The sequence below is a fragment of the Neolamprologus brichardi genome, chromosome 12, assembly GCF_056152115.1.
Source record: "Neolamprologus brichardi isolate AB-2024 chromosome 12, ASM5615211v1, whole genome shotgun sequence".
Lineage (NCBI taxonomy): Eukaryota > Metazoa > Chordata > Actinopteri > Cichliformes > Cichlidae > Neolamprologus > Neolamprologus brichardi.
The window spans coordinates 15,856,699-15,881,558 of record NC_142115.1 but is presented as its reverse complement, the minus strand read 5'-3'; the positions used below and the strand labels follow the sequence as shown (position 1 = coordinate 15,881,558).

The 24,860-nt window shown below is 40.4% G+C and overlaps 2 protein-coding genes across 2 annotated transcripts; both read right to left on the bottom strand.

Moving 5' to 3' along the window:
• Nucleotides 1–1,813: 1,813 nt before the first annotated feature.
• Nucleotides 1,814–3,128, bottom strand: nkx2.7 (NK2 transcription factor related 7). The gene is made up of 2 exons (XM_035904914.2): nucleotides 2,873–3,128; nucleotides 1,814–2,386 (listed from the first exon to the last, which is right to left on the bottom strand). The coding sequence occupies exons 1-2, from the start codon at nucleotides 3,126–3,128 to the stop codon at nucleotides 1,839–1,841; spliced, it is 804 nt and encodes a 267-aa protein (XP_035760807.2). The 3' UTR covers nucleotides 1,814–1,838.
• Nucleotides 3,129–16,681: 13,553 nt separating this feature from the next.
• On the bottom strand, nucleotides 16,682–23,433 carry stc1 (stanniocalcin 1). The gene is made up of 4 exons (XM_006784047.3): nucleotides 23,253–23,433; nucleotides 21,393–21,535; nucleotides 21,058–21,269; nucleotides 16,682–20,545 (listed from the first exon to the last, which is right to left on the bottom strand). Exons 1-4 carry the CDS (start codon nucleotides 23,431–23,433, stop codon nucleotides 20,245–20,247), a joined length of 837 nt encoding a protein of 278 aa, XP_006784110.1. The 3' UTR covers nucleotides 16,682–20,244.
• Between the last annotated feature and the right edge of the window lie 1,427 nt (nucleotides 23,434–24,860).

The window sequence follows — 24,860 nt, the reverse complement described above, 5'->3', positions numbered from 1 at the left end:
GTTACACTTAAAGGTTCCTAATAAGGTACGCTGTCGTTTTTTGAGCTCATCCTGGAAAACTGGCTGACAAAGTCTTACAAATTTATATAATTTTCAAAAAAGTTTCTCCTTTGTTTTATTTACTTTTAAAGCTTCGCTCAAAAGCTACGGAGAAATAAAAAAGGAATAATTTGATGAAAAGCAGTATAGTACAGTAATATTTTTAAAGCTCACTTTATATGAAGTCATCACATTGCATGTTTTTATAATTTAGGATAGACTACATAGAGGTAGAGGACTGCTTGCCGCATAGAGCACTGTGGGTATTTCACGCGATTGTTTTGCACCGGTCAATTTGTGGAATTTGTATTTTTATGAAAAGCTCACGCAACATTAGTCGTTTTAAAAATGCACATTTATAAAGAAAAGCCAAAAGTAATCACTTTGATTTGAATCCGTTTTTTACTGTGGTAACTAAATCAAAATATTTGTAATTTTTGTGTTTGCCAAAAAGTGATTGGTCGTATTTAAACTGCTATAAATAACTTTTTGCCATATAATATGTGAAATATATCTCGAATGTATCACTAGTGAATGACATCAAGCCATCTTGAGCCACAAACAACATTTCTGTCACAAAGTAGAAACCGCAATCAGTTTTTGGCAAAGTGACTTTTAAAAACTTTATTTATCCAGATAAAAAGTTGACATAAAAATCTCTAAGAGTAATCTTGCCAAGAAGAAGAAATTGCAATAAATATAACAATAGTTCTGTAAACATATTTTACGTGGTCAAAAAGGACCGGATTGGTTATAATGTATAGGTGCAATAAGACACAGTCATATAGATGCTTGAAAAACAGGTGATTTTTAAATTGCATATATAGACCCTTTGTAAATCCTGCTCAATGAGGTCTGTTTACAAATACAAGTCATTTTAAGTAAAGATATTACACATAAAAATCACATTGAAACACTGGGAATCAGTTCTTGGCACCAATGAGGCTTCCGTGTGCTGTCTGTCAAAACTGATCTTACACAGATTATCTCAGGCGATCCAGGAGTACGCATTTGACTCGTGTGATTCTGATTGCAGTAAAGGGTTGCCACATTAAAACTAGCAACCTTAGAATAAAGATCTCGGAAACCTTCCTTATCTAGGCGATCGAGCATGACCAAGACTTATAATGGAGAGCAGTTCAGAGTCAGAAAGATAATAATGTAGTTCATTTTTATCGTGTTTGCGCTGACTCGCTCAGTCTACCTGTTGCAAAACACGTTTTAAAGATATCAGAGATACATGAGTTCGAAAAAATATGACATTTATTCTCAGTTGTTTTTGTATAAAAACACTGTAAGAATGAAGAATATTAACTATAATAAATAATAACTGTAGCTGGTTCAGATTCATGGTTTAAATAGAAAAACGGTTTAAAATTTCATTTCTAAACTTTGATACATTGATATATTTATCTAAATAGAATAAAAAGTTGTGCTTTTTTATCACCATTTTTTACTGAAACCCACTGATAACCAACCCCGTTACAGGGCTGGTTGTCACAGAGCGTCGTTGATGCTTCGTTAGTTTTTGTTCGATTCATGACTCATTATTGAAAGTAATCCAATGATCAGCAAGAGCAAAAGGTGTACCAACCAACCCCGGATTGCCCTAATTCAGAATTTGCGTCTAGACACAGAAAAGTATAACTGAATATTAAAGCGTTTATTCTTCATAATCGATCCATCAGAAATTTTTGAACAACGGAAAATTACAATACGACCCCACACCAACTATACAATATACATTTGATACTGAAATGTCTCAGTGGTTCCTGCTATACAGCCGTTTAGTCCCTTTATCACCAGCCTCTTATACCCTGTAGAGAGGCCTGAAACGGCCCGTGGCCGAAGTGCGTCTCGGTGTTTCCTGTTAAATCATTTAGCCGGCTGTTGGACATCTGTGCCGCAGAAGGTGACGCGCTGTGATAACTGCAGCCGTACACGCTGCTGTTTCCGTATCCAAGCGCGGGGTTATAATGTCCAAGTGTTACATTGTAAGGCGCTGAATGGGAACCGGCACCGCACAGCTTCCCGTCCCGCACCAGCACGGGAACCGCGACCCTCCTGGGTGCAGGCAGATAACCCGCCAGCTCCAGAGATTTGTCCTGCCTCTGACGTTTACATTTGTACCTGCGGTTCTGGAACCAGATTTTCACCTGGGTGGAAGTGAGCTGGAGCACGTGGGCCAGGTGCTCTCTCTCCGGGGCGGACAGGTAGCGCTGCTGTCTGAAACGCCTCTCTAGTTCGGACACTTGAGACTGGGAGAAGAGGACCCGGGGCTTCCTGCGCACGCAGGGCCTCTGGGGGGGTTTGTCACAATCAGATGGACTGTCGAACCCGCTCATCTCTGCACCACAAAACAAAAACACAGTCACATTCTGACACCATGACCAGTTTAAAATGATTTAAAATGATTTACAACGTTTTAAAAATAAAGCTTAAATAAAGTGGAAAGTTGTAGTAAAAAGAACAACTAATTTGATTATTTCTGAGATTTTAAAGGCAAAATTTACAAAACATTGACAACATTAAAATTTTTTGTTTAGCTCACATTTAGTGAGTCTGAAGTCTGCAGTTTGCAGAAAATTGTCAGAATTTTTTTTATGTATTAATTTAGGTGCCGATTACTTTAGGGAAACATTTCTCACTGGTTCAGTGAGATTTCTGTGGTCTGTTTAGGTTATCAGACTAAGATCTAAAGGGAAAATGAAACTGTTTCATTCGGCCCCGTCTCATTAACGCGTCCGGTATCGTGTTTTTGTGGAGCTTCCTAAATCCACAACCAGCGGCTCCTGAACTGAATCTGATTTTGTTGTCCATCGTGTCACCTCACCTTGCTCGTGTATCTCCTCTTCTGCTCCCGGGTTGTGAGTATCGAGTTTGTCAAGTATCTCCGAGGCGCGCGGCTCCGAGTGGCATTCATAAAAGTCTCTGTTCTGGGGCGCAGCGTGCACGTGCTGATGATGCAAGGGCACAACCTGGTCAGCCGTTAGAAAATCATGGTCATAGTCGTGGTGGTGCTCCATCCTCAAGATATCCTTCACGGAAAAAGGTGTCGAGGTCGTCAAACTGGGATGCATGCCTTCCATTTCAGTGCTTAGATTTGATCCTCGATGAGCTCGAGCTGCTGCTGCTGCTGCTGCTGCTGATGAAGCCAGAGAGATGTGTTAACTGACTGGTGAGTGAGGGCCTGATTTGAATCATTCAATGGTCCAAGCTAATGAGCAAGGTAGACAGTCAACATCAGCCCCCTTTTGACCAAATGACCAACACCCACAGCCTGCTCACACTACCCTGAAGCCCCAGCTTTCCTTCTCACCTTACAGAGACACCTTTCATCATGTCCGCCCTTCTCTCCCTGCGAAACAAAGGTGCAATTCCCGAGTTTAATTAATAAATGAGACTTTAGGTGAGCGCATGTGTCAGTAAGCACACGGCATACCGCAAAACTCCTGGAGTTGCGGAAAGTATGAGCTAATTAGTTCATTGTGCACAAAATAAAGTGATTGCCGATGTTTCTATGCGTGTTTTTATGACTAATATATTTGTTCAAGCTGGAAATGAGGTTCCAGTAAACGTGGTTTACGAAAGGCTTATATATAAAATAAAAAAATGAGCTGTTTTGCTAGTATCTCTCTGTTTCTGTGTTATATATGACAATCAACATGGTCTTTTTTGCCCAGTTAAAATATTTTTATTGTTAGGATCTCTCCAAAAATGTTTGAAAATGTCTCTGTTTGAGACATGATTGACAGAACATATAGCCTACCTGCAAATGATTTGTAGCAGTTTAAATACCTGCAATCGCTTTTTTGTTTAATATATATATATATATATATATATATATATATATATATATATATTAAACAAAAAAGCGATATATATAGTTAAGCTACTATAGCAAAACTATAGTAGCCAATCAAGGGAAACCATCGGAGCCTAATTACTCTGTTTTAAAATGGGAGGCACTTATTCAGAGTCTCGCCAGTCCTCGTTCTTTGTGAGCTGAGCCGCTTAATCAGCGTGCAGGTCCTCGGGGGTTGAGTGATGTCGGGTGATGTTGACCAGCTTTACCGTCAACATTGTTTTCAAGCCATGTTATTAGTGTTCTCAGGCCACAACAAACAGTAACATTACACCTGATGTTGTGGAAGTGGAGAGGCAGCGGCGCCAGCCTGCAATGCTTGACTGAAGGCTGAGACGTGCTTCCACAGACACAGGAACACGGACAGACACGGCCTGTCCACTGCGCGACATATATAGCCTAGAGGGCACTTGTGGGGAAGGGTGCTTTTGAGAGTATTTAGAGGGCCCTTTAATATTATAGAACAAGTGGGGTTCTAACAGACGAACACGTTCAATTGCAAAGCACAAATACAGAGAACTCGATGGTCTTCGGGGCTTGCCATATCAGGGTGCTGTGTGCCGCGAGTTAAAACAAAGATAACTCTGCCTTCCTGGTCAGGACCCTGACAAAGGTATTTTTATCCTCAGTGAGACCTTTACCTGGATGAATAGAGGACTGTGTTTGCAAGTTAAGAGCTAATTCATTTTGAAGTGTGTCCACCAGTTTTAAAACCACCCTTAAAATATTAAACAAGTGCTTAAAGCTCCTGAGAAGTTATTCGATTAGTTACTTAGACTTATGTGGTACTAACATTTGTTCAGAACCTGATCGTTTTTTTAGTTCGATGGTTTTCATGAGTAAAAGAAACCAGGAAAATATAGCAAAATGAAAAGTAACACAATTAATAAAACGGCAGCAAAACACCCACAGTCCAGAGGAAAGTCGTGTGTCAGTGAGCCACAGTGGGGCGCTGATCTGTGACAGATCTTTTAAGTTTTTAAAGGGCTTTCTTCAACAGAAGGAACACCTCACGTGCGCTCCTGCGCAGTTTCCTCTGGTCCAGATTTGCACAACAGAAATGAATGTATACTTTCAAAAAGTCAATATGCCAACATGTTTGAGCTTTGAGCTAACAGATTAGGAGTTAACTCATTCTGACTTATTTATTAGGCATGTCTGGTATAAAATCTTTCAGATCCAGTAAAATAAGTCTGCTAATCAATAGAGAAAAGAATTCAAATAGTTTTATGTAACGCAATAAAATCGCAGCTTAAGCCACAATGAATCATTAATTTATTTTATCATAAAGGGACCCACTTATGTCAGATGTTTGAATAATGAGCGTGAATTATTCTGTCCCGTGTGGAAGTTTAATTCATTCACAGACCTTAGTGACTACCTGCAGTGCAAAAGTTAATATTCATAGATTTTTACTCCATCATTGTGCAGCATGTGTACAGTGGGGCATTAAAAGATGTAATAAAGGTGTAGTAAACAAGACAAAACAAAATAAGCGATATATCTTGTTTTACACACAAGATGTGTCAGTGATCATCACGCCACGGAGATTTGCTGCTTCCCTTGTTTTATGTCATACTTGTTGGATTTGTTGAAATGTGTTGTTTTTGTTTCTTCAGAAAAGGTTAGAAGAACTTTTAAAATGTGCTCAGCTTCAGGTGATATTCTGACAAACAAGCTGACAAACCAAGAAACCTGAACTTCAAAAGCAGAGAGGGGCAAAATCTCAATGTCAACTTTCAATTGTTTAACACCTTGGGTATTTCAGGGTGTCCAGTTTGATGAGTAAATTACTGCTGCAGTTTTCTCCAGAGGCTTGAAGCAATGCTCTCCCTGGGTTTCTGTGACTGCTCGTGTTTAAAATCAAAGCCTTTCTCACTGCTTCCACCACATGTCCTCTAACTGTAACATAAGAAGGTAGCTCAGTACAGTTTACCACAAATACCCCTAATTCATCATACAGCAAAATAGGAGGCTGATAGCAGCTGAAAGAAGAGATGGGGTCTCCTTACACTGAGTGAAACTGAAACCAGCCTTACATTGATGTTTCCATTCAGGAATGAAAGAGTCTTTCAGGCAGAGTCTATGTAAACGCATACAGTAGTTACAAGATCTAAGATCATTTTCTTACACTGAGGGTCACTCAGAAAATTGCTGACATTGAAAAAGGCTATCAGAGGCACCAGGGTGCGCTAGTTGCTTAAAATGACCTCACACAGCCTGACTGCCACCACCACAGTTTCCCTGTGCTTGAAAAGTCCAACAACCACAGCAACATTACTGACAATAATACGTGATTAAGTTTCTGGGACATGCAAATAACATTTACATTTGCAGCAACTGTGAGTTCAAAAAATTGTCTCACTGTTCTGATTATACGCAGCTGGAGATGTGAGTACTTGCTGTACTTTCACAAAGAGGGGATTGGGATAATATACTTGTAGTATATATTGCCGATCATATCCAGTATCTATTTTTGGGATTAACATAATTTAGATGAATTTCGATTAAAGATAAAATTTGAGCAAACTTTTCTAGGCTATGCGTTGAGTGTTCGGACATGCAGTCGTCTTCTTGAGGAGTGGTACTCAAACTCAAACTGGTACCAGGAAAGAAAAATGTGGATTTAAACTGAACTGGATGAATGTGATCTATAGGCGGGAAATAAACAGGAGTTTACTGATGCCACTCAGGATCTTTATTCCACCAAAGATCACCTTGGGTAGTTTATTAACTGTTAACTAATTTCTGTAGAAATTGTGGTGGAATTGTTGCTACAGCCAGACATTGTCTCTTGTATGTTTTTACTGTCTCTCCTACTGAAAAAGTTACCGCCAGATGCACAGAATCAACTTTTTGAGGCTGGACCTGAATGTTGCTTGTTATTAAAGGTTGAATGTTTGAAAAAAAAAAACAACCCCACAGCAGACCTAGGACAATAAAGCACTGAAAATAAGTAAATACTATATGCTTTATTTTTGAAAATATGGCATATATGATATCCATTAACCAATTGGGAACTACTACAGAGAAAAAGAAAGAGTTATGATAGTTATAATAGTTATAATAATTATAATAGTTAATTATAATAGTTATAATAATTCTGTTCAATTCCTATAATTATTCCAGGGCTTTTATTTTGGAAAAAAAGAGAGACTGTAGTCAACAGAAAGATTTCCTGTATGAAACTCAGCAATCTTATTTAGAAAATCTGAGACACCTGTTGCCTCCTGTTGGTCACCGTAAACTGGGATTTTAAATGTGGAGAGGAGGGGTGGGGGGTGCTGTGATTTCAAGGTTACCACGGAGAAACATCCACTATTTGCCAGTTACTGCATGTTATATGTTGAACAGCTGAAATAAGCCGAAACTCGTAGATGTATTCAAGTCACTGGTTAAAGACCAATGGATATATGGAATGAACTACAAAAGATAAGATAAGATAACTCTTTATTGTCCTTGCACAGTCATACCTAGTACAACAGTACAACAAAATTGGAAACTGTTCCACGTCTGCACTGCGCACAACCAAACACAACCAAACACAACCAAACACAACAAAACACAACACAGTAACTTAAAGGGGATTTTTTTTAAGTGCAAGAAAGGTATGAGCAAAGGAATGAGTGTATGTTTATTGTACATTATTATTATTATTATTGTTATTGTAATTATTGCGACTGGCAACCTGTCCAGGGTGTACCCCGCCTCTCGCCTTATGACAGCTGGGATAGGCTCCAGCACCCCCCGCGACCCTGAAACGGATAAGCGGAAGCGAATGGATGGCTTCGACACCCGGTGTCCTGGGTGTGTGCAGTCTTGTAGGATGCTGCATGCCCTCTTGAGACAGCGAGTGCTGTACAGGTCCTTCAGGGAGGGAAGAGGATGTCCAATGACTTTTTGGGCCACATTAATGACCCTCTGAAGGGCCTTTTTGTGTGCCATGGTGCAGCTGGAGAACCACACACAAATGCAGTCAGCACACTTTCAATGGAGCACTGGTAGAAGACGATCAGCAGCTCCCTCTTCAGGTCCATTTTACTGAGGATTCTCAGAAAATAGAGACGCTCCATTGGAGGTCTGTGTCCATGTGCACACCCAGGAACCTGAAACTGGACACCCTTTCCACGGACTCCCTGTTGATGCTGACGGGCTGCAGTTCAGACTTCCTCCTTCTGAAGTTGACTAGCAGCTCTTTTGTCTTTGTGGTATTGAGGTCCAAGTTGTTGTCTGCACACCAATCCGACAGCCTCTGAACCTCAGCTCTGTATGCCGTCTCGTCTCCCCCAGAGATGAGCCCCATCACAGTGGTATCATCTGCAAACTTAATGACTGCGTTGTCGGGGTGGGTACTCACACAGTCATGTGTGTACAGAGTGTACAGCAGGGTACTTAGTACACAGCCTTGTGGAGAGCCAGTGTTAAGGTTGAGGGCTGAGGAAAGATGAGGCCCCGCTCTAACTCTCTGTACACGGTCCGAGAGAAAGTCTCTGATCCAGCGGCAGGTGGTAAAAGGAAGTCCAATATCTAGCAACACGCGTTTATTGTTAACATAAATGTGATTACATTTGGCTCAGTGTGTCCAGTTACAGGTTTTTCTTTATATATATTCATAATGAAGGCCATCAGGATTTTAATAAATACATTTTATTTTATTACTTCTGATCATGAAAAAATTCTAATTAGTTTTTAAATTGTGGTTTCATTTAGTCATTTTTTGTTGATTAAATTCTTCAGAAATAGCCAAAAAGCCATGGACAGCTAGGTCTCATAAGCAATCCTTATGTATGTGATCAGTTTCTCCCTAAGATGGTGTATTAATTCAGCTTCACTAAACAGCACGCTTAATGAGACTGAGACTCTCAGCCTTTTTTTAATCTACAGTTTGGTCCGTTCAGCCCTGTACTAATGACAAAAAAAAGTTATTAACCTTAACATTTACCTAACCCTTGTGTTCTCCTTGGGACATTTTTGATAGCAAAGTTATTCAGTACTATGCTAATACGTAATTTGATTTATTTATGGGGTTTTATTGGATTTTATAACACCTGTTGTCCTCGGGGCCAAAAACATCCCCAAAGTACAAAGTGTTGCAAAGGGCCATATTTTCACACATCTTTGATCTAGGATCACTGATGTGTGGGGTCAAGCAATGGTCATAACAACAACAACAACAACAACAACAACAACAGGCAGCACAATGAGGAGGCAGGTGCTCTACATTCAATTTAATTCAATTTTATTTATACAGTGCAAAATCACAACAACAGTTGCATCAAGGTGCTTTATATTGTAAGGTAGACCCTACAATAATACATACATGCATACATAATTTCTTTTTACCATGTTGTGGAAAGGAATGACCAGTAGAACAATGCATATATTGTCCTCTAGTATAATGAGGAGGAATAATCAATGTTCAGGACGATCCAGGATTAGAAGATAAAGAGAATATTACCAATATTTAGATCACATGATACCCTTTCTCTGAAAAAACACATCACTCACCTGCAGAAGTGGAAGAAAGCGATGAAGAATCTTAACTATGTTCAAGTAAGTTCTCAGGCATCCAGGACATGGTAGTCTGAGGAGCTTGGAAAGAAAGTGACTGGGCTTCTTGAAGTTTCTTGAATTTTCAGAATGTGAAACTGAAATAAAAGATGTGTCAGAGGACTACACATCTTCCATTTCAATTATGATGAAGCTCAAGCAAGAAAGAGGAGTCAGCTGAGACATAGGAATATTTGCAGTAATGTGAGGAAACATTGATCTGGTCTTCTATCCTTCCCAGTGACAGACGATGCATGACTTTCTCGTGCGTCACAGAGAAAGACAATCTACCATGGTCTAAGCACATATGCCAGGTCCCATACTCTTTCGGTGGCTTTTCTACTGGAGTACTGAAAGCATTATACACAATGTTATGAAGGACGGAAGGCTCAGGGTTGAGTAATCAGCATCATGGGCTCATCCGATTAGAATAAGAATAAGCAGTCATCTAATCATTCATGGGGTTCTCATTTTATTCTCCAATCAATAATTCTCAAATCAATGAAGCAAAGAAGGAAGGAAGGAAAGACACACATGGACTGCCAATGCTGAAAGAAAACAGATTTAAGTTACTCATTACCTTAAACAATACATAAAATACAAAACCTAAACAGAACCTCACCTCTGCTGCTGCCCCGTGTGGGAGTGAAGAAAGAGTGAGCCAAAAGTAAATGCAGTCCTTATATAATGTGTGACAGGTGAGTGCAATTAAGGACAAGCACCACACCCAATCAAAGGTGAGAGAACTAAACAAGGTGCATCTGGTGAGGTGAGTGGGTGTGCTGGGATGTGCTAAAAGGTGGGTCTTTACAACACACAATGTATTATGTTTGTATTATGCTTTTTAATTTTCACATGCCAATGGATGCATCAGAGACCAAGTTGGGGTTCAGTAACTTGCCCAAGGACATCTTGGTAACAACTCCAGACTAGAGCACACGGAGATTGAACCAACATCCAGTTAGTAGATGACCTGCTCTAAAGCCAACTCAATGACAAACAAGGAGGGACAACAAGTGAGGAAGAAAAATGGATCGAATGCAGCTGTAGGCATATGTGGGTATGTTGATTCTTACTGCTGTGCATCCAGTAAAGTTGCCACAGCCAGTTTATGACATCCTGAGTCTGGTAGGGAAGTTTTCATGCTACCATGACTGACACAAGATTAATCATAGAATTGCAAAAAGGATATCATTTCACAATAAAGACACAATAGATGATCATCATTCATGACACAATTATTGAGGTGTATGGGACAATAGGTGTTTCTCCTGCTGTTGATGTAAGATCCAGGTACTGATGTGACTGTGTATGAGCACCACGTCCCCTTCAGAGGACTCTGTCCATTCCAACAGAACATCCCAAGTAAACTGGGGAACTGTGAGATAAAAACATGGGCAGTATGAGATGCCAGATCGAGCTGTGCATGGACATGCTAGTGTACGATGGCAAACCGTCTGGCCTGCAGTCAGGGCACGCAAGTTGTCCCTAACATTCCAGCAGGTTTCCAAAAGAAAACAATCACCTGTAACAACTTGTTTACTTCATGTGCCCTTGGCCTGCAAATGCAACGGTGTCAAATATGGACACCCCTTTGTTCTCATGAAAGTTTGCCTTCACTGAGACCTGTGCCCTAGTGTTCCTACCATGCCGAAATATAGAAAAATGTCATGTAATGAGTTGGAATAAAGATTAATAAAACCTTGAAACACAGAGAAACAAGGTCCGGTGCCCCTAAATTGTAAAATGAAGGGTAAATTTGTGTTAATGTGTTAGTCTTAAGTAAAACTAAGGTGTAACACTGAATTGATTGACAATTTATATTTTATACTTAAAAAAACACTCAAATGAAGTGAGGACATTTTTGTCCCCTGAGGACCACAGGTGTATGGAAATCGGAGGGACATTATGAGGGTTAAGCCCGTGACACCCCCTACTGAAGGTGCCTCTTTTAGGGATATACAAAACACTGTGGGTGTAAATCAGAAGCCCAACATGGAGGAGGACGCCAAGACCAAAATATACTACTGTAGTTATACCTTCAGTGGCTCCTTTTAACCCTCTTCTTCAACCAGATATCAATATTATAGAGAACTTGGAAGACCTTCAAACCAGGAAGAAGACAATGTGTGTGTGTGTGTGTGTGTGTGTGTGTGTGTGTGTGTGTGTGTGTGTGTGTGTGTGTGTGTCCACCCGTCCATGGCCATAGGTGAGTCTGAAAATGTAGATCGACCAGTAAATCGAGAGCCTCACTCTCACACTCATCTCTCTCTACATCACATCAGCGTCACCATTACTGGAGACATAGCTCGAATCCATCTGTCAATCTCCTGTTCCACTCGCCCCTCGTTCATTACAAAGGTCCTGAGATACACTTTCCTCACCCGCATCAGCTTGGCAGTTGTCAGTTGCTTGCACCTCTGTCAGTTAAGCAGTGATGGCATTCTGCGTGTTTTACTGGAACAAGCCAGTGTGTCTCTGAATGCGCTTATTGCTCCTCTTACAATATGGCTTATAAAATCCAAAGTATTTTTAGTTTAGTTTTGTTCAAAATATGTTCAAAAGAAGGATTTAAAAGGAAAATCCTTGATCGAATTATACTCCATGAAGCAGTTATTGCATTCCTGTCACTCAAATGCCTACAGATGAAAAGATGTACACCGCTTTAAGGAATGCGTAATTTGAAAGGAGACACATTTTTCTGCAACTTGGTGGTAGGCGATAACAGCCATAGACTGAAAACTGGGCTCACAGTCAGGCGGAAGAGAATTTCTTCTTCAGTTAACTGAGCCACTGTAGCACCGCACAGTTTATACCAGATGTAACAGCAATCCAACAAACCTGCTAATGAGTAATTAAAAGTTTGAGAATTAGTGTGGAGGATCTTGTCAGTTATTACAACAATATCCATGCACTCTTGAAAACAATTCACATAAAAAGTAGTTTTTGAAAACTAAGAAAACTCACGTTTCAGTTACTTTTACTGTTATTAATAATAAGTTATTCACTTTCCAACATTTGAATCAGCTTCCATCTCTTCTGATAGATTTGATCAGATAAATGGGAATCCAAATGCTCCACGAACTAACTTCCTCTCTACATTATCCCCATAAAGCCTGAACCTTGAAATAGCTGTCAGAAAATTTCCCTAAACTGGAGTGTTTATTGAATCATCTGACAAATTTTAGAAAAACAAAGGAAGGTGCATTTGTTTTTCATTTGTTTCATATTTGCTACATCCAGCATTTTTTGTGCAATTTATTGCTCACTGCAAACTGTTAGGGGTTAAAAAAAAATCCCACTGACAATACAGAAGTCTCAAAAACTCAAATACGATACATTTGGTGTTATACGGTTAAGACTGACTTAAATTCACCGTCACATTCCCAGTAGGCTGGTAGTGATAAAGACTGTGTTTTTATCATCATTTTAAATCCATTATAGGTAGAAAAAAAGTCAATCCTTTGAATTAACTACAGCAAAGCTGGAGTCAGCTCCTGAATGGAGAAAGAAATCTGTGTGACCTGCTTATGTCCACTAGATGTCTCTGCCACTCTGTATTCATTTCAGACATGCTTTTGTCCACACTCTGCGATCAATAAACGAGAGTACATGACTCTTGCTGTCAATCTCTTGTCAATCACATGTCATGTTCAGTTCACATTTCATATGCAAAACTGCAGTAAACGTATTGTGTCTACAACACCAGGATCATCTCAGAATGAAGTAGAAGCAAGCAGTGTGTTAATGTTAATCTCATCTTGTTAGCTATCCTGTTAGTCTCCAGCATCAAGAAAAGTCATACAATATCTAATGGTGGCTTCAGCCAAACCAGTTAAATCTGCCTGCGTTTTCCAGTGTTCGTCATTCAGCTAGAGAGCTGTTAAAATAGCCAAGCCCTTCAAGAGAAAGCAAGATTTAAGAGTGTTCAAGAGCATTTCAGCTGCACTCATGGATATGATGCTCAGTTGGCCCCATCACTTTGATTGGCCGAGGCAAAGATGGGTGCACAAATCTACACATCTACCTGCGTTTTCTGTGCAACTGAGTAAATGTTTAGTTTTTTTTGCAATCAGCACAGTCACAACTAAAAGCTGCACTCGATTCCAAGACAAATGCTTTGAGAGAGACGCTTTGGCACAAATGGAAAACGCTCCGTTTCATCTCTTTCCCCTGCCACTCCAGCTCTTTCTTGAGTAAAAAAATTTGATCTCATTTTCTTTCCCGTCCTTGGGTATTTCCCCACAGAAATGAAGGGATAGTGATTGCTGGGTAAGATTGGAGTGGATCTAATCTTCCACTGCTCTCAGTCATACTCCATTTCACTGCACATCTAATTTGTCACACTGCTGATGAATATGCCACAAGTTTCATGGGAAAGAGAAGAACATAATGAATATAAAACACACTGGGAGAGAGGAGAAGTAATTGCCGTACCGCACAAACCACAGTGCATTGTTCATTTGTCCCATCAAATTGCTGACACTTTGCATGCACTGTGGATACATTGCTTTGCTCCCTCAGAATTCAATCAAGAGGTTAAAACAATGACAAACAATGGTGGGTCTGTTGCATGCCTGCAGGCTGGTATCAGAGGCTCTGTGGTCTTTTATGCCTTCAGGGTCATTCTCCCCACGCAGCGCTGTAGGGAATGCACGCATTTATGGCTTATATTCATGCGATGCTGTGATATTTGATGTTCTTTACAGACGTGCATGTACTGTAAAGCTGAAAGGATTTTGCAATGTAGCGCTGTTTCACAACTGCTTTTAAAAAGGAGCCACATTGAGGTAAAATAAACACAAGCAGATGGTATGAATTGCATCTGCATAATGATATTCTAATTTCATCATTATTCATTATTATTCTGGTTGGGATTGTCAGGGTGGTGATACACTCGGCAGCAGTCCAAGCAACAGGCAACGAAGTGAATAGGCAGGGTCAAAAATCTGTTCAAATGTTTCCTGGCAACAAGATGTTCCTGTGTGTTGAAAGCAGTAATTCCATCCAAATTGCCTTCAAAAGTTGCCCACTATATATAACTGCAGCTGTGTAGACAGACTGTGAGACGCAGACCATATGGAAGAATTCATTTATGTTGTGTTCCTGTCCATCATGCTTGCATTAGAGCCACTGATTGAGTCGAGATTGGATGTCTCTTTCAAGCAGATAATAGAATCTGTGTGCAGAGCTGCTGCATCACCTATCCACAAGACTGGAGAGCGGTTGATGAGAAAGCCCTTCAGGACTCTTCTCTAAATAGGCATGAAATTATATCTCCCTCTGACTGAGATTAGCGTCCGTGGAGCCTCTTACGTTCTGCCCCCTCTTTTCCTCAGGCTCTTAAACCAAACAGTGCAGTTTCAGCTTGTTTGTGCTGAAGTTTAAGAAAGTTCATTTTCATCAGGAGGTGCTCGCTCTGTCCTTCAGCTTCCTTCACGGGTCCTGCGGGATTTGTCACACATACTGAGGGTGTTTGGTAAAGCAATTACTTTGCAAGTCAGCCGGATTCTCTTGTGATCCTTTTACAGTCATAAAGACTGCGCAGGCAAAGATAGATCATAGATGTGAATTTGAAGTCACTAAAAAGTAATATCACAGGCTACCACAGTGATTAATACGAAAGTCTGATATCACCAAATGGGACATGATGCTTCATTATATTCTCTGGCACTAGTAATCACGACCACTGCGTGTTCCAGGTTACTTGTGTTTAAAAGATCATCTTTAATAGTGTAACCTTTATAGATGAGGCCTGGTTAGGCAGTGGCAGAAAGCCATATTAGATTACCTCTTCATCTCTTATACAAACACAAATAAAGCAAAGCTGGTGTGCCCGACAGGCGGCATGTGTTCATTTATTTTCACTCACTCTTGTGACAATGCACCTTTCTCAATGGAGGCATCTCATAGTGATGTTCAAGAGGAGGTTTAAAGATAACGTTAACTAGGCCTCCCACATGCCAAGGTTTACAGTTTTATTACATAATGTTCATTCATATAACCGATGTTTGAGAAAGTCATCTCTATGACAGCAAATGGAAAGCATTTTGCATCTAGGTGGCGAATGTAGTGGTGAGCATCCGGCAGCTAAAGTGCTACAGTTGGAGTGAAAAGCAGAGCTAAAAGGAAAAGGTATGGTAGTCAGAAAATAAGGTTCAATTTTTGCCGTTCCTGCTGCCTTGCTGCTCACCTATAATCTGTCTTGACTCTAACCTGCTGCCACTGCTGCAGTTCATTTTGCAGTTCACTGCATTTCACCCCCTCATCCACTTGCACCGTAGGATCCACAATCTGACATAATCCTGCAAAGCCCCTTATTTTTGCATCGGTGTGAAGATCAAAATCTATACATGCCATTGCTTTATGCGCATTTATAACACAGTGCTAATCGTAGTTTAGTGATAAAGGTTGTAGCTGCACACTCTGACTGCACTGCACCATAGCAAAGCTGGAGTGTGCAGTGAACTTAATATCATTTTAAGTGTCTTTCCAGTGTGCGGTGCAATGGGCAACACTGTTTACGGTCTAATAAAAAGCATTGTAATGAGAAGGATCAGCAAAAGTGTTGCAGAAAAGAACACCCAGCACAACACTGACACTTTGGATTGGATAATTGGGAGGTCGTCGTAGTTTAAAATCTTTTATAGTCTGAACATAAATGCATCTCAAAGCTTATGTAATGAGAAAATTCTCTCCTCAGTTTCCATCATTAAACTGCACATGTTGCAGTTTGCCGGTAGATAAAATGAAGGCGTCAAGTCAAGAGACATTTGTGAATATTTTTAGGCAAGCTGGTGGGGAAAAAAATGCGAGCCTAAGGGACTTTATATCAGCATATTATAAAAGATCGGAACGAGTGAAAGAAGAGCAAAGCAACATATTGCATACCATATGCCAGATATGATAAATATTTTATTTCTGATCAGCAAAAGACAGACAACTGATGCATTTGTATCTTTCATGACTTTTCAGTACAGAGGAAAAACCCAAACATATACACAGTATGGGCATATATGTATATGGGTATATTTTAAAGTGCAAGTGATTCACAAGGGTCAATCATGCGTTACATAGCATCTGTATCAGGAACTTCAGTAATTCCCTAAATTAGCAATAACTTTTTGAATCTGATATTAAAATAAGTGTCATATATATATATATATATATATATATATATATATATATATATATATATATATATATATATATATGTATGTATGTATGAATACAAAATAAACTTTACTAGTCACTGAAGCATTTCGATTTCGTTTAAGCACAACAACATTTATTTATGCATTTCAAGTCTTGAGAGGAAAGAGTACCACGAAGTGCCAGAGGTCAGGGAGATTTTCGTCTCTAGCATTGACAGAAACAGTTTCACAAAACTCACCATGGGTCAATTGAACAATATTCCAGTACCACCTTAAGCGCCCTATACCTGAATTCAAATCTGAAACAGAAAGGAACTAAAAGCTTTTCTTCTCTTTTTTGTTGTTGTTTGTTTTTTCCCCAAATAACCTTCACTGGTCATCTATCTCGGTCCTGTCCTTGTCGAACGAGACATTCAGTATACAGGTACATTCTCTAAAATTACCAATACATTTTACTTGGTGAGGAAACAGTCAATTTGCCCGTGCCAAATATATTTGACATGGAGAATGTTCATAGGAGATAAATATGAAGACATGGATAGACATTAATGTGTGTTTAAATGCAAATATGGACCGATGCTGAGCTCACTGCACGTTGACAGATCAGAGCGGCCAGAGTGGAGGGGCATCCAGACAGCATCGATCAGGCTAGTAACAGTTTAGCAGCAGCTGTTGGGTTTTGGATTTACCCATGGACAACAAAGATATAGACATATGTATCAATAGCACATGAAGAAGCCCTGACCCTTCAGGATGCAAAATATTCCTACTTATCTCCATTCGCTGCGTAAATAAAATATGTCTCAGTTGCACATGTACTGAATGTTTCAATGCCCTTTATAGTGGTTAAGATGCAAAGTGCATATTTAAGAGAAAATATAAGCTAGGATATACTACAGTGTGACTATAGCTCTTAACTTCCTAAGAGATTCCTTCAGAACAGCTGTCCGTTTGCACCACACGACACAAAAGAAACGATTCACAGAACAAAACGAATGCGAGTGTAAAACAAAATCTGAAAGAAGTAAAACACAGAACCATAAAGTATTATAGAGGAGCATCGCCTTCACACTGTGAGTGCAGTATGAGAGCACACATGCTGCTGCTTGATTCACACAGCATCAGCTGGCACTGAATGAAATAAAGGTCAATTTCTGTGTTGCTGTGAATCCTTTGTGTGTGACTATTGCATAGTTTGGAATTTTAACATAGCTATTAAATTGACACTGAAAAATAAAACATCTCTTTTTCTGGTCTGAGCGTCACTCGGTTCACTAGTAATCCTCTGCATTTTTTTTTTAAACAGGACTGGGTCCAGCTCATTTTCTATTGACTGAAGTCAAACGTAAGGCAATTACTTCTCACGACTTGGGAGTAAAAGAATTTCAAGACGACCGAATTGCGAGGTTTAAGATTAAAAATGGGATAGTTGCTAAATAAACCTGTATAGTAGTGAACTCAACCCATTCTTAGTTCAAACTTCAAACCTCCATACTGCATTTTCAATGTGCACAAATATTTACTCACTTACACAACATACTTTTATTCTCTAAACTAAGCCATGGATTATCCTATTGAAGTTCCACCATCTATCTATAAAAGCAAACACCAGCATCAAGACCCTTCTTAGTGACTGTGGCTCTATGATCGTGCACTGGTTTGGGATGATTGTCTTGGTCTCTCAAAGCTGTGAAATTTGTTTTTGAAAGATATTTGTTTAACGGATGCACGACTTCTTGGCTACAGCCTAAAGCATGAGCGTCCAAAGTAACCCAAAATCATTGCGCTATTACATAAACGCTGCCTATGTTTATATTTCGCCTTGCTACCCATCGAATCATTAACTCTAGCTAAATACAAGGCCGGTCTTAGCAAAAATAGATCAAAAGTTTTGCTGTGAGAGATGTGGCTCAACCTAAATCAAAGGTTATGTCTCGGATTATGTGTCATATATTCGTTAAATTTATGCCTCACCTTCATTCCGTGCAAAGAAAAGCACTGCAAGCAAGTGCAGAACCATCGAGAAGCTTCCCTAACAGGCCCCCCGGTGCTGATGTTTGTTTTACCTGGTTTAGATTCAATAACGTGCACGACTCCCCAGCACCACACGTGAGCATCTAGCAGCTGCACCGACAACCAGAAACTGTGTCAAAAAACTAAGCTAATGTTTTGCTGTGGTCCCGTGTAACCTCCGCGAAGTAGATCACCTGACCTGAATGACCAACCTTGTTCCCCTATGGCCAGCACAGAGTCATGACATGGGTCCCATTCAGTCACCAGAGTGTCAGCTCACTTTTTTTTGGCATAGAGCTCATGTTCAAATAGGAGCCATGACTGAACTGCTCTTTAAATCTGTAAATTAATTAAAACTACAATAATGCATTAAAATAAAAAAAAAACATTAAATAATATAGTAGGAAAATAAATATCATTCCAACAAGGCTTTTGTTTTCCTCTTTAAATAGTCATTCTCCATCTTGACCTGGAAGCCAGTGTGCATGTCACATGATTCACCTCAGAGAGTGATGCTCATCAGTCCGAGAAGACACTCTGCTCTCAGTCTCAGCGGTGAACGTGCTAATCAGCTACTGCGCGCACACACGACTGCTTCGCACTCAGTTAAGAACATGGACACAGATCTCACTAAGCATGGTCCCATACTAGATATACTATAGAGCTCAACAGTCTTATGCATTGCAAGTGTCTGGATACAAGATATGCTAAAAGGACTTCTTCTGATAGACTTGGCCATGACCTGAACAATCCTTACATGCAGGATAATGATTTAAAACACATGACCATGGCTACATCTGCCATCAGAAATAATAATAAAAAAAAATCTATAAGTGCTATAGCTATACGCAATTTTGGTATTTCATGAATAGCATTCAGGGCAGTTTGAAGTTTTTTGGTCAGTTTAAGGTAACCTCTCAAAGGTTAGCATGAAACCTCTACAGACCTCACTCCATTATGAGCGCTCTCTTTTAGAGGGCTAGCTATGGCTGTCTCTGGTAACTTAGTATACAGTACATTTAAGTGTTATGATAGTGTCAAAAACAGTAATGAAACTCATTGCCACATCTCATGCTCACAATTCGACTGATCTCAATGCAGAAATATTAGATAAGTCTACTAGTAATTACCCATTCCTACAAATAAACCAATAATAACCAAACTACTGATTTCCTATTCATGAACAAATATCAGGATTATGAAATTGTATTTTTTTTTCTTTTTACTTTTAAAGTACTGGCTTGTGCTCTAGATTCATGAAACACTTTTTTTCTCTCCTTTTTTTTCATTTTTAGCGTCAAAAGACTTACGAATTAATCTCTGTTAAAGGACGATAAGAGGAGCGAACAGGACCACGTCGCACAACTGCAGCAGCCTCCTGTTCAACACTAACTGTGAGCGGGCACATTTGAAAACAGTCTATGGAAGATGGGGTTCTTTCGAGTGTAGGATATATAATATAACAACAATCAAACTGATATCGACTCTGTGGACTCTACGGGTGGTCCGGCATTCCCTAGAGGTGGGATTTCTGTAACTTCCAGTCTAGCAGAGGAATAGATTGGTATCACCTCTAGGGAATAGAGGAGCTTTTGTGGTGTTTCGAGGGGGTGAAAGTGGAAGTTAGGAGCTGTCGCTGGCGGAACGCTTTTTGCCAAAATGACTGGCAGAGTCTCTGTTTCGCAGATTAGGCTGGATCTTGTACACATGGGGACCCATGGACAGACGCCAGCTCCCACGGCTCTCTGCTCCAGTTGGGATGGCGGCAGCTGCAGCCACAGCGGTGGATGGGCAGGGCTTGTTCTGCAGCAGCTGAATAAGCATGGTCATCTCTGGGCCGAGCCGCGACACCATGCTGGTCCTAACGCGTTCCACCGTGTCCTCATCACAGTCCATCAGGCTCTGTAGCAGCTTACCATAAAACCTTGGACCACAAAGGCATCACAGAATGAATTTTTACATTTTTTTCAGGGGCTTAAAAGGGAAAAAGGACAAAATGTGCAGCACAGCAAGAAAAAATGTCGTCGTAATCTGTAATGGTTCAAAATTAGCATTTCTATGCACGCATTCTAGATGGCCTGATGTCATCTCTATGGGCGTAACCATCCCGGCTCCAGTCGCTGGCCTACTAAGCTTCGTGCTCCACCCTTCTATCCTTTTGTATTCACTCCCAAACTGCAATTCTATATGTATTACAACAACAATAGGAATAAAACCATCCAAAGTTGACATTCCTGTTTGATTTTCTTTTGTTGCATGAAAGAATGCAAAACGCTGATGCTAATCAAAACATGCAAATCAAGACAAGTGTAGTCATTGCTTATGCTGCTCATAAACAAGCTGTACTCTCTTATTTGCCTGAAATTCACAAAGGTTTTTTCCTCAACTTGGTTTTGGGAAAACTTGTAAAGCACATACAGCAGAGGACGATCTCACCTGTTGGGAAAGTGACTTGGCAGCTGTGCCACTTCACCAATAGCATCTGGATTTGATCGGGCAACCGTGCAGATATCCAGCTTGCTGTAACACTCCTCTTGGACTTCGGATATCATTCTTTGAAAGGCGGAGCAGCGGCGGATGGTGAGGAATGCCTTCGAGGTGATGCCATTGGCAATGCACTTAAGGCTCTCCTTCACAAACGCTTTACCCTGTAAAAAAAACCCACAAAAAAACAAAACAGCAGTGCTTTACACACTCTTGTCCTGACACATACGCCCATATAATCCTCCACAGCTCATGTGCACATAGCAACAGAGAATGAAAGCATATACCTGAGTGTCAAATTTAGCAGCACTGTATAGGAAGGACTTGCAGATGTCATGCATGCCATCTGTGTCGCAAGTTGAGTTTTCCAGGCAGGCGAAGGCTCCGCAGCCAACTTGGAGGGCACTGCTGAGACAGCGTGCCACATCTGCTGTGGGCACAGAGAATGAACCATCAGCAGGGGAGTCAACAGTGGGTTCACTGGGAAACATTGCACACTCACTAAGCTCATTACTGAAGGGTTGCCAGGGTTTCAGCTAAAAGAGAAAATGCAGCGAACAAAAGAGAATTTTCATACTTTGGTGCTTCACAAAACACAGACAGACAGTCACTCGGGGCAAACAGTGACTTGACTGAAGATTGGACACCTTACAACTCAAAGAGTCTCAGACATTATTTGGCACCACTTCACTTTTCTCTTGGCAGGGACTTATATTCCAGTGTTTGGTTCTTTTCAGCAGCGCTTGGATGAACAGCGCCAGAAATACCAAAGAGTTTCCTGAAAATTGTTGGCATGCCTGTAGACACACATAAACATACAGTTGCACCCCTCAAACACACACACACACACACACTCTGTCACCAATCTTTGTCTTCAATTATTTTACACAAAATAGCTGTCAAGTTGATCTTGAGGACTCTGCCTCCAGAACCGATCCCATGTACACCTACATAATGAATTAAATGTTCACAAAATGCTGCCATGCTCACGTCATGATTAACCCACTAGCAACCCCCATCTCTATGACAGAGCTGTGACACAGCCATGCTGCAGCAGCATTCGATCCACGTGCCAGAAATTTAGAAAAAATGATGTTAGCCATCAGGGACGCACATGCACACACCCGGAGCTGACTTAAATTTTGACACTTCTAGACAGAGGTCTAAAACAATCTGTTTCTTTATCCTTGATCTCAGAATCCGCTAAGATGGCAAACAGCCTGGCTGAAGACCTTTGTAATAACCATTAAGAGATGTCACAGAGGAGCCCAGAGCCTTCTTGGGCTTTGAATCTGGGCCCTTTTGTTGACCTGCACGGTCAGATTAAGTCTATCTGCCACCAGGGACTAGAGATTGCTCTGGAAACACAGAGAGTGAGCTGCAAATCTTATGATGATGATGAAGCAATTCCTGCAGAAGGGGAAGAGCATCCCTGTTACCCACTGCCTTTTATCACTGAGCTGTGCCTTTGTAGTCAAACAATATTAATATTTTTTAACACTCACCATTTGAATGAAGCCAAACAGATTTATGCTGTACAGCGGCGGATCTTTTTTTTTTTTTCTTAGTGGTTATTAGAAAGATTTGGGCTTTTTCCCTTTACACATAAGGAAACGGAAAAAAAGAGGTTGCATTTATTAATCCCAAAGACACAACCCAGTGACAAGCAGTTTTGCTTTTTTCTGCTTCGTGCAACGGTGCACAATGCTGTGATCTACTTCTTCTAACTTCAAGGCTCCAGAATGCTCCGCGATATCCGGAAAACGCCGTGTTTAAAGCCTCTCAATCCGCTTTAGTGCTAAATAGTGGAACCGATGCAGCAGAAGGAGGAAGCCAAGAGAAAGACACTAACAGCATGACACAGCCTGCACTCTCAGGTGTCAGCACCAAGCTCCATGCTCATCTGTTGCCGGCAGGACACCGGCAAAAACCACAGCGTTAATCCCGCAGCCTTCTCCGCGAATCAACGCGCTCGTTAAGACAGAAACGGCTGCATAGGCCAACACATTTATGAGAAGGAAAGATCTCTATACAGATTAGGCTGAGCATTTGAAAAAATAAATAAATAAATAGATAGAAGTAAATAAAAAATAAGAAAGCAAGCAGTGCACTCTGAGATGTGCAGATGGAAGCAGCGTGTTACTTACTAGGGCTATTGGCAGAAAAGCGTGCTCTCCTGGGCGAATAGGACTCGTTTTGATCCACTTCATAGGCTGATGCATTCAGCACCAGCAGGAGAAAAAGTCCGGTTCTCAAAGGCATCGTCCTGTCAACACAGATAACACAACTAAATGCAAAGAGACGCCTCCTGCTTTGTGTGTAATTCATAAGAAGAGCGCCCCGGAAAAAAAAAAAAAAAAAAAAAAAAACCTTCTGCAGCGCAAAAACAGAACAAATGAAGGCTACTGCGAGTAGGCTGTCAGCTGTGGCTCTACACTGGACTCCTCGCTATCCTTTTGACTTGCATGACAGATTGCACCGATGTCAAGTCTGCACGGGTTTATATGGGAGCGCTGAATATTACGAGCTCTGCGGTTGGACCAATCAGATCGTATTCAAGACCTTGGGCTTAGTCCGTCCACTATTAATTGATCATACAGCTCCATATTCAGGTTAGGAAAATTTATTTGAGTACCGTAAGTGTTTTTGGTCATGTTTTTCAAATGAGATTCAGTTTGGGGGCTAATTAAGATTATCTATCACATGCTACAGGCATGTGGTCTTTTTCCGTCACCATTTTCATCAGTTTTCGGCTCTATGATCCGCTAATAGTCCCTAATTGCAGAAGATCAATGTATTCCTCATATGCAAGACATAGTTGATCTGCCATTAGATCAACCATGTCTCGTATATGTGGAATAAATTGATTAAAGTGATTTGTATCCAATGGTAACTGAAAATGTCTTTTTCTGATTGGCTGTATAATCAAAGTGAAGGTAAGATGCTGTTGCAAAACGATTATTTGGACAAGAAGGAGGTACCAGTTTATTCCTTCCCTTGTGTAATTTATTTTCCAAATGATATTTATTGGAAAATCCAGATAAATAGCTATGCATTTGTCATCTAGGTCAGCTTTAACATGTGCAGAAATCTTGACTTAGTATCATGACTTTATTTTTTCCGTCACAATCAACAATTACATAGACAAATGTGTCAGCTAGCGGCAGCACATGATGCTAAATTTTATGTTTTACTATGAATTCAACATTGTCTTAACATTTTTCCACTTTTATAATGTATTTCACTTGTCCAGTGAAATTTGAGGCAAAGCAAAAATATGGAAGCAGAAGATTGGATTGTAGTTCACATAGCCACACAACTATCAAACACATTTTCATCAGTACGGACAATTGGCTCTAATCACGGGGTTGGAGGGGTTCGAGCCCTGGTCCCTAAACATGCTGAGGTGTTATTGAGCAGGAAACTGAACCAGACACTGCTCCTGTTGCCAGAACAATGCCTCGCATGGTGACTCACTGCCATTGGTGAGTGTTTGTGAATGGATGGCTTAGAAACACATTGTAAAACATTTTGTAGAGCTACTATACATCTGCCTGCATTTACCAAACTGATACTGACAGACTTTGCAACTCTGCTTTATGCTGACTATCTGGTGCCTTGAGCTACTGTAAATGCCACAAATTTGCTCATAACCCCATTGCTTATTGGTGGTTCTTGTTATTTCTCTTGCTCTGACATTATGGAGATATTATTACATTTTATTACAATACCACTGCTTCTTTAAAATGCTTAAA

Coding starts and splice junctions, on each gene's coding strand:
- nkx2.7 (XM_035904914.2), bottom strand. CDS start 3,128: ATGGAAGGCATGCATCCCAGTTTGACGACCTCGACACCTTTTTCCGTG. Junction 2,387..2,872: donor AGAGGAGATACACGAGCAAG/GTGAGGTGACAC, acceptor TTTGTGGTGCAG/AGATGAGCGGGTTCGACAGT.
- stc1 (XM_006784047.3), bottom strand. CDS start 23,433: ATGAATTACACACAAAGCAGGAGGCGTCTCTTTGCATTTAGTTGTGTT. Junction 21,536..23,252: donor CTTTTCTGCCAATAGCCCTA/GTAAGTAACACG, acceptor CTGTGCCCACAG/CAGATGTGGCACGCTGTCTC. Junction 20,546..21,057: donor CCAAGTCACTTTCCCAACAG/GTGAGATCGTCC, acceptor TTGTGGTCCAAG/GTTTTATGGTAAGCTGCTAC.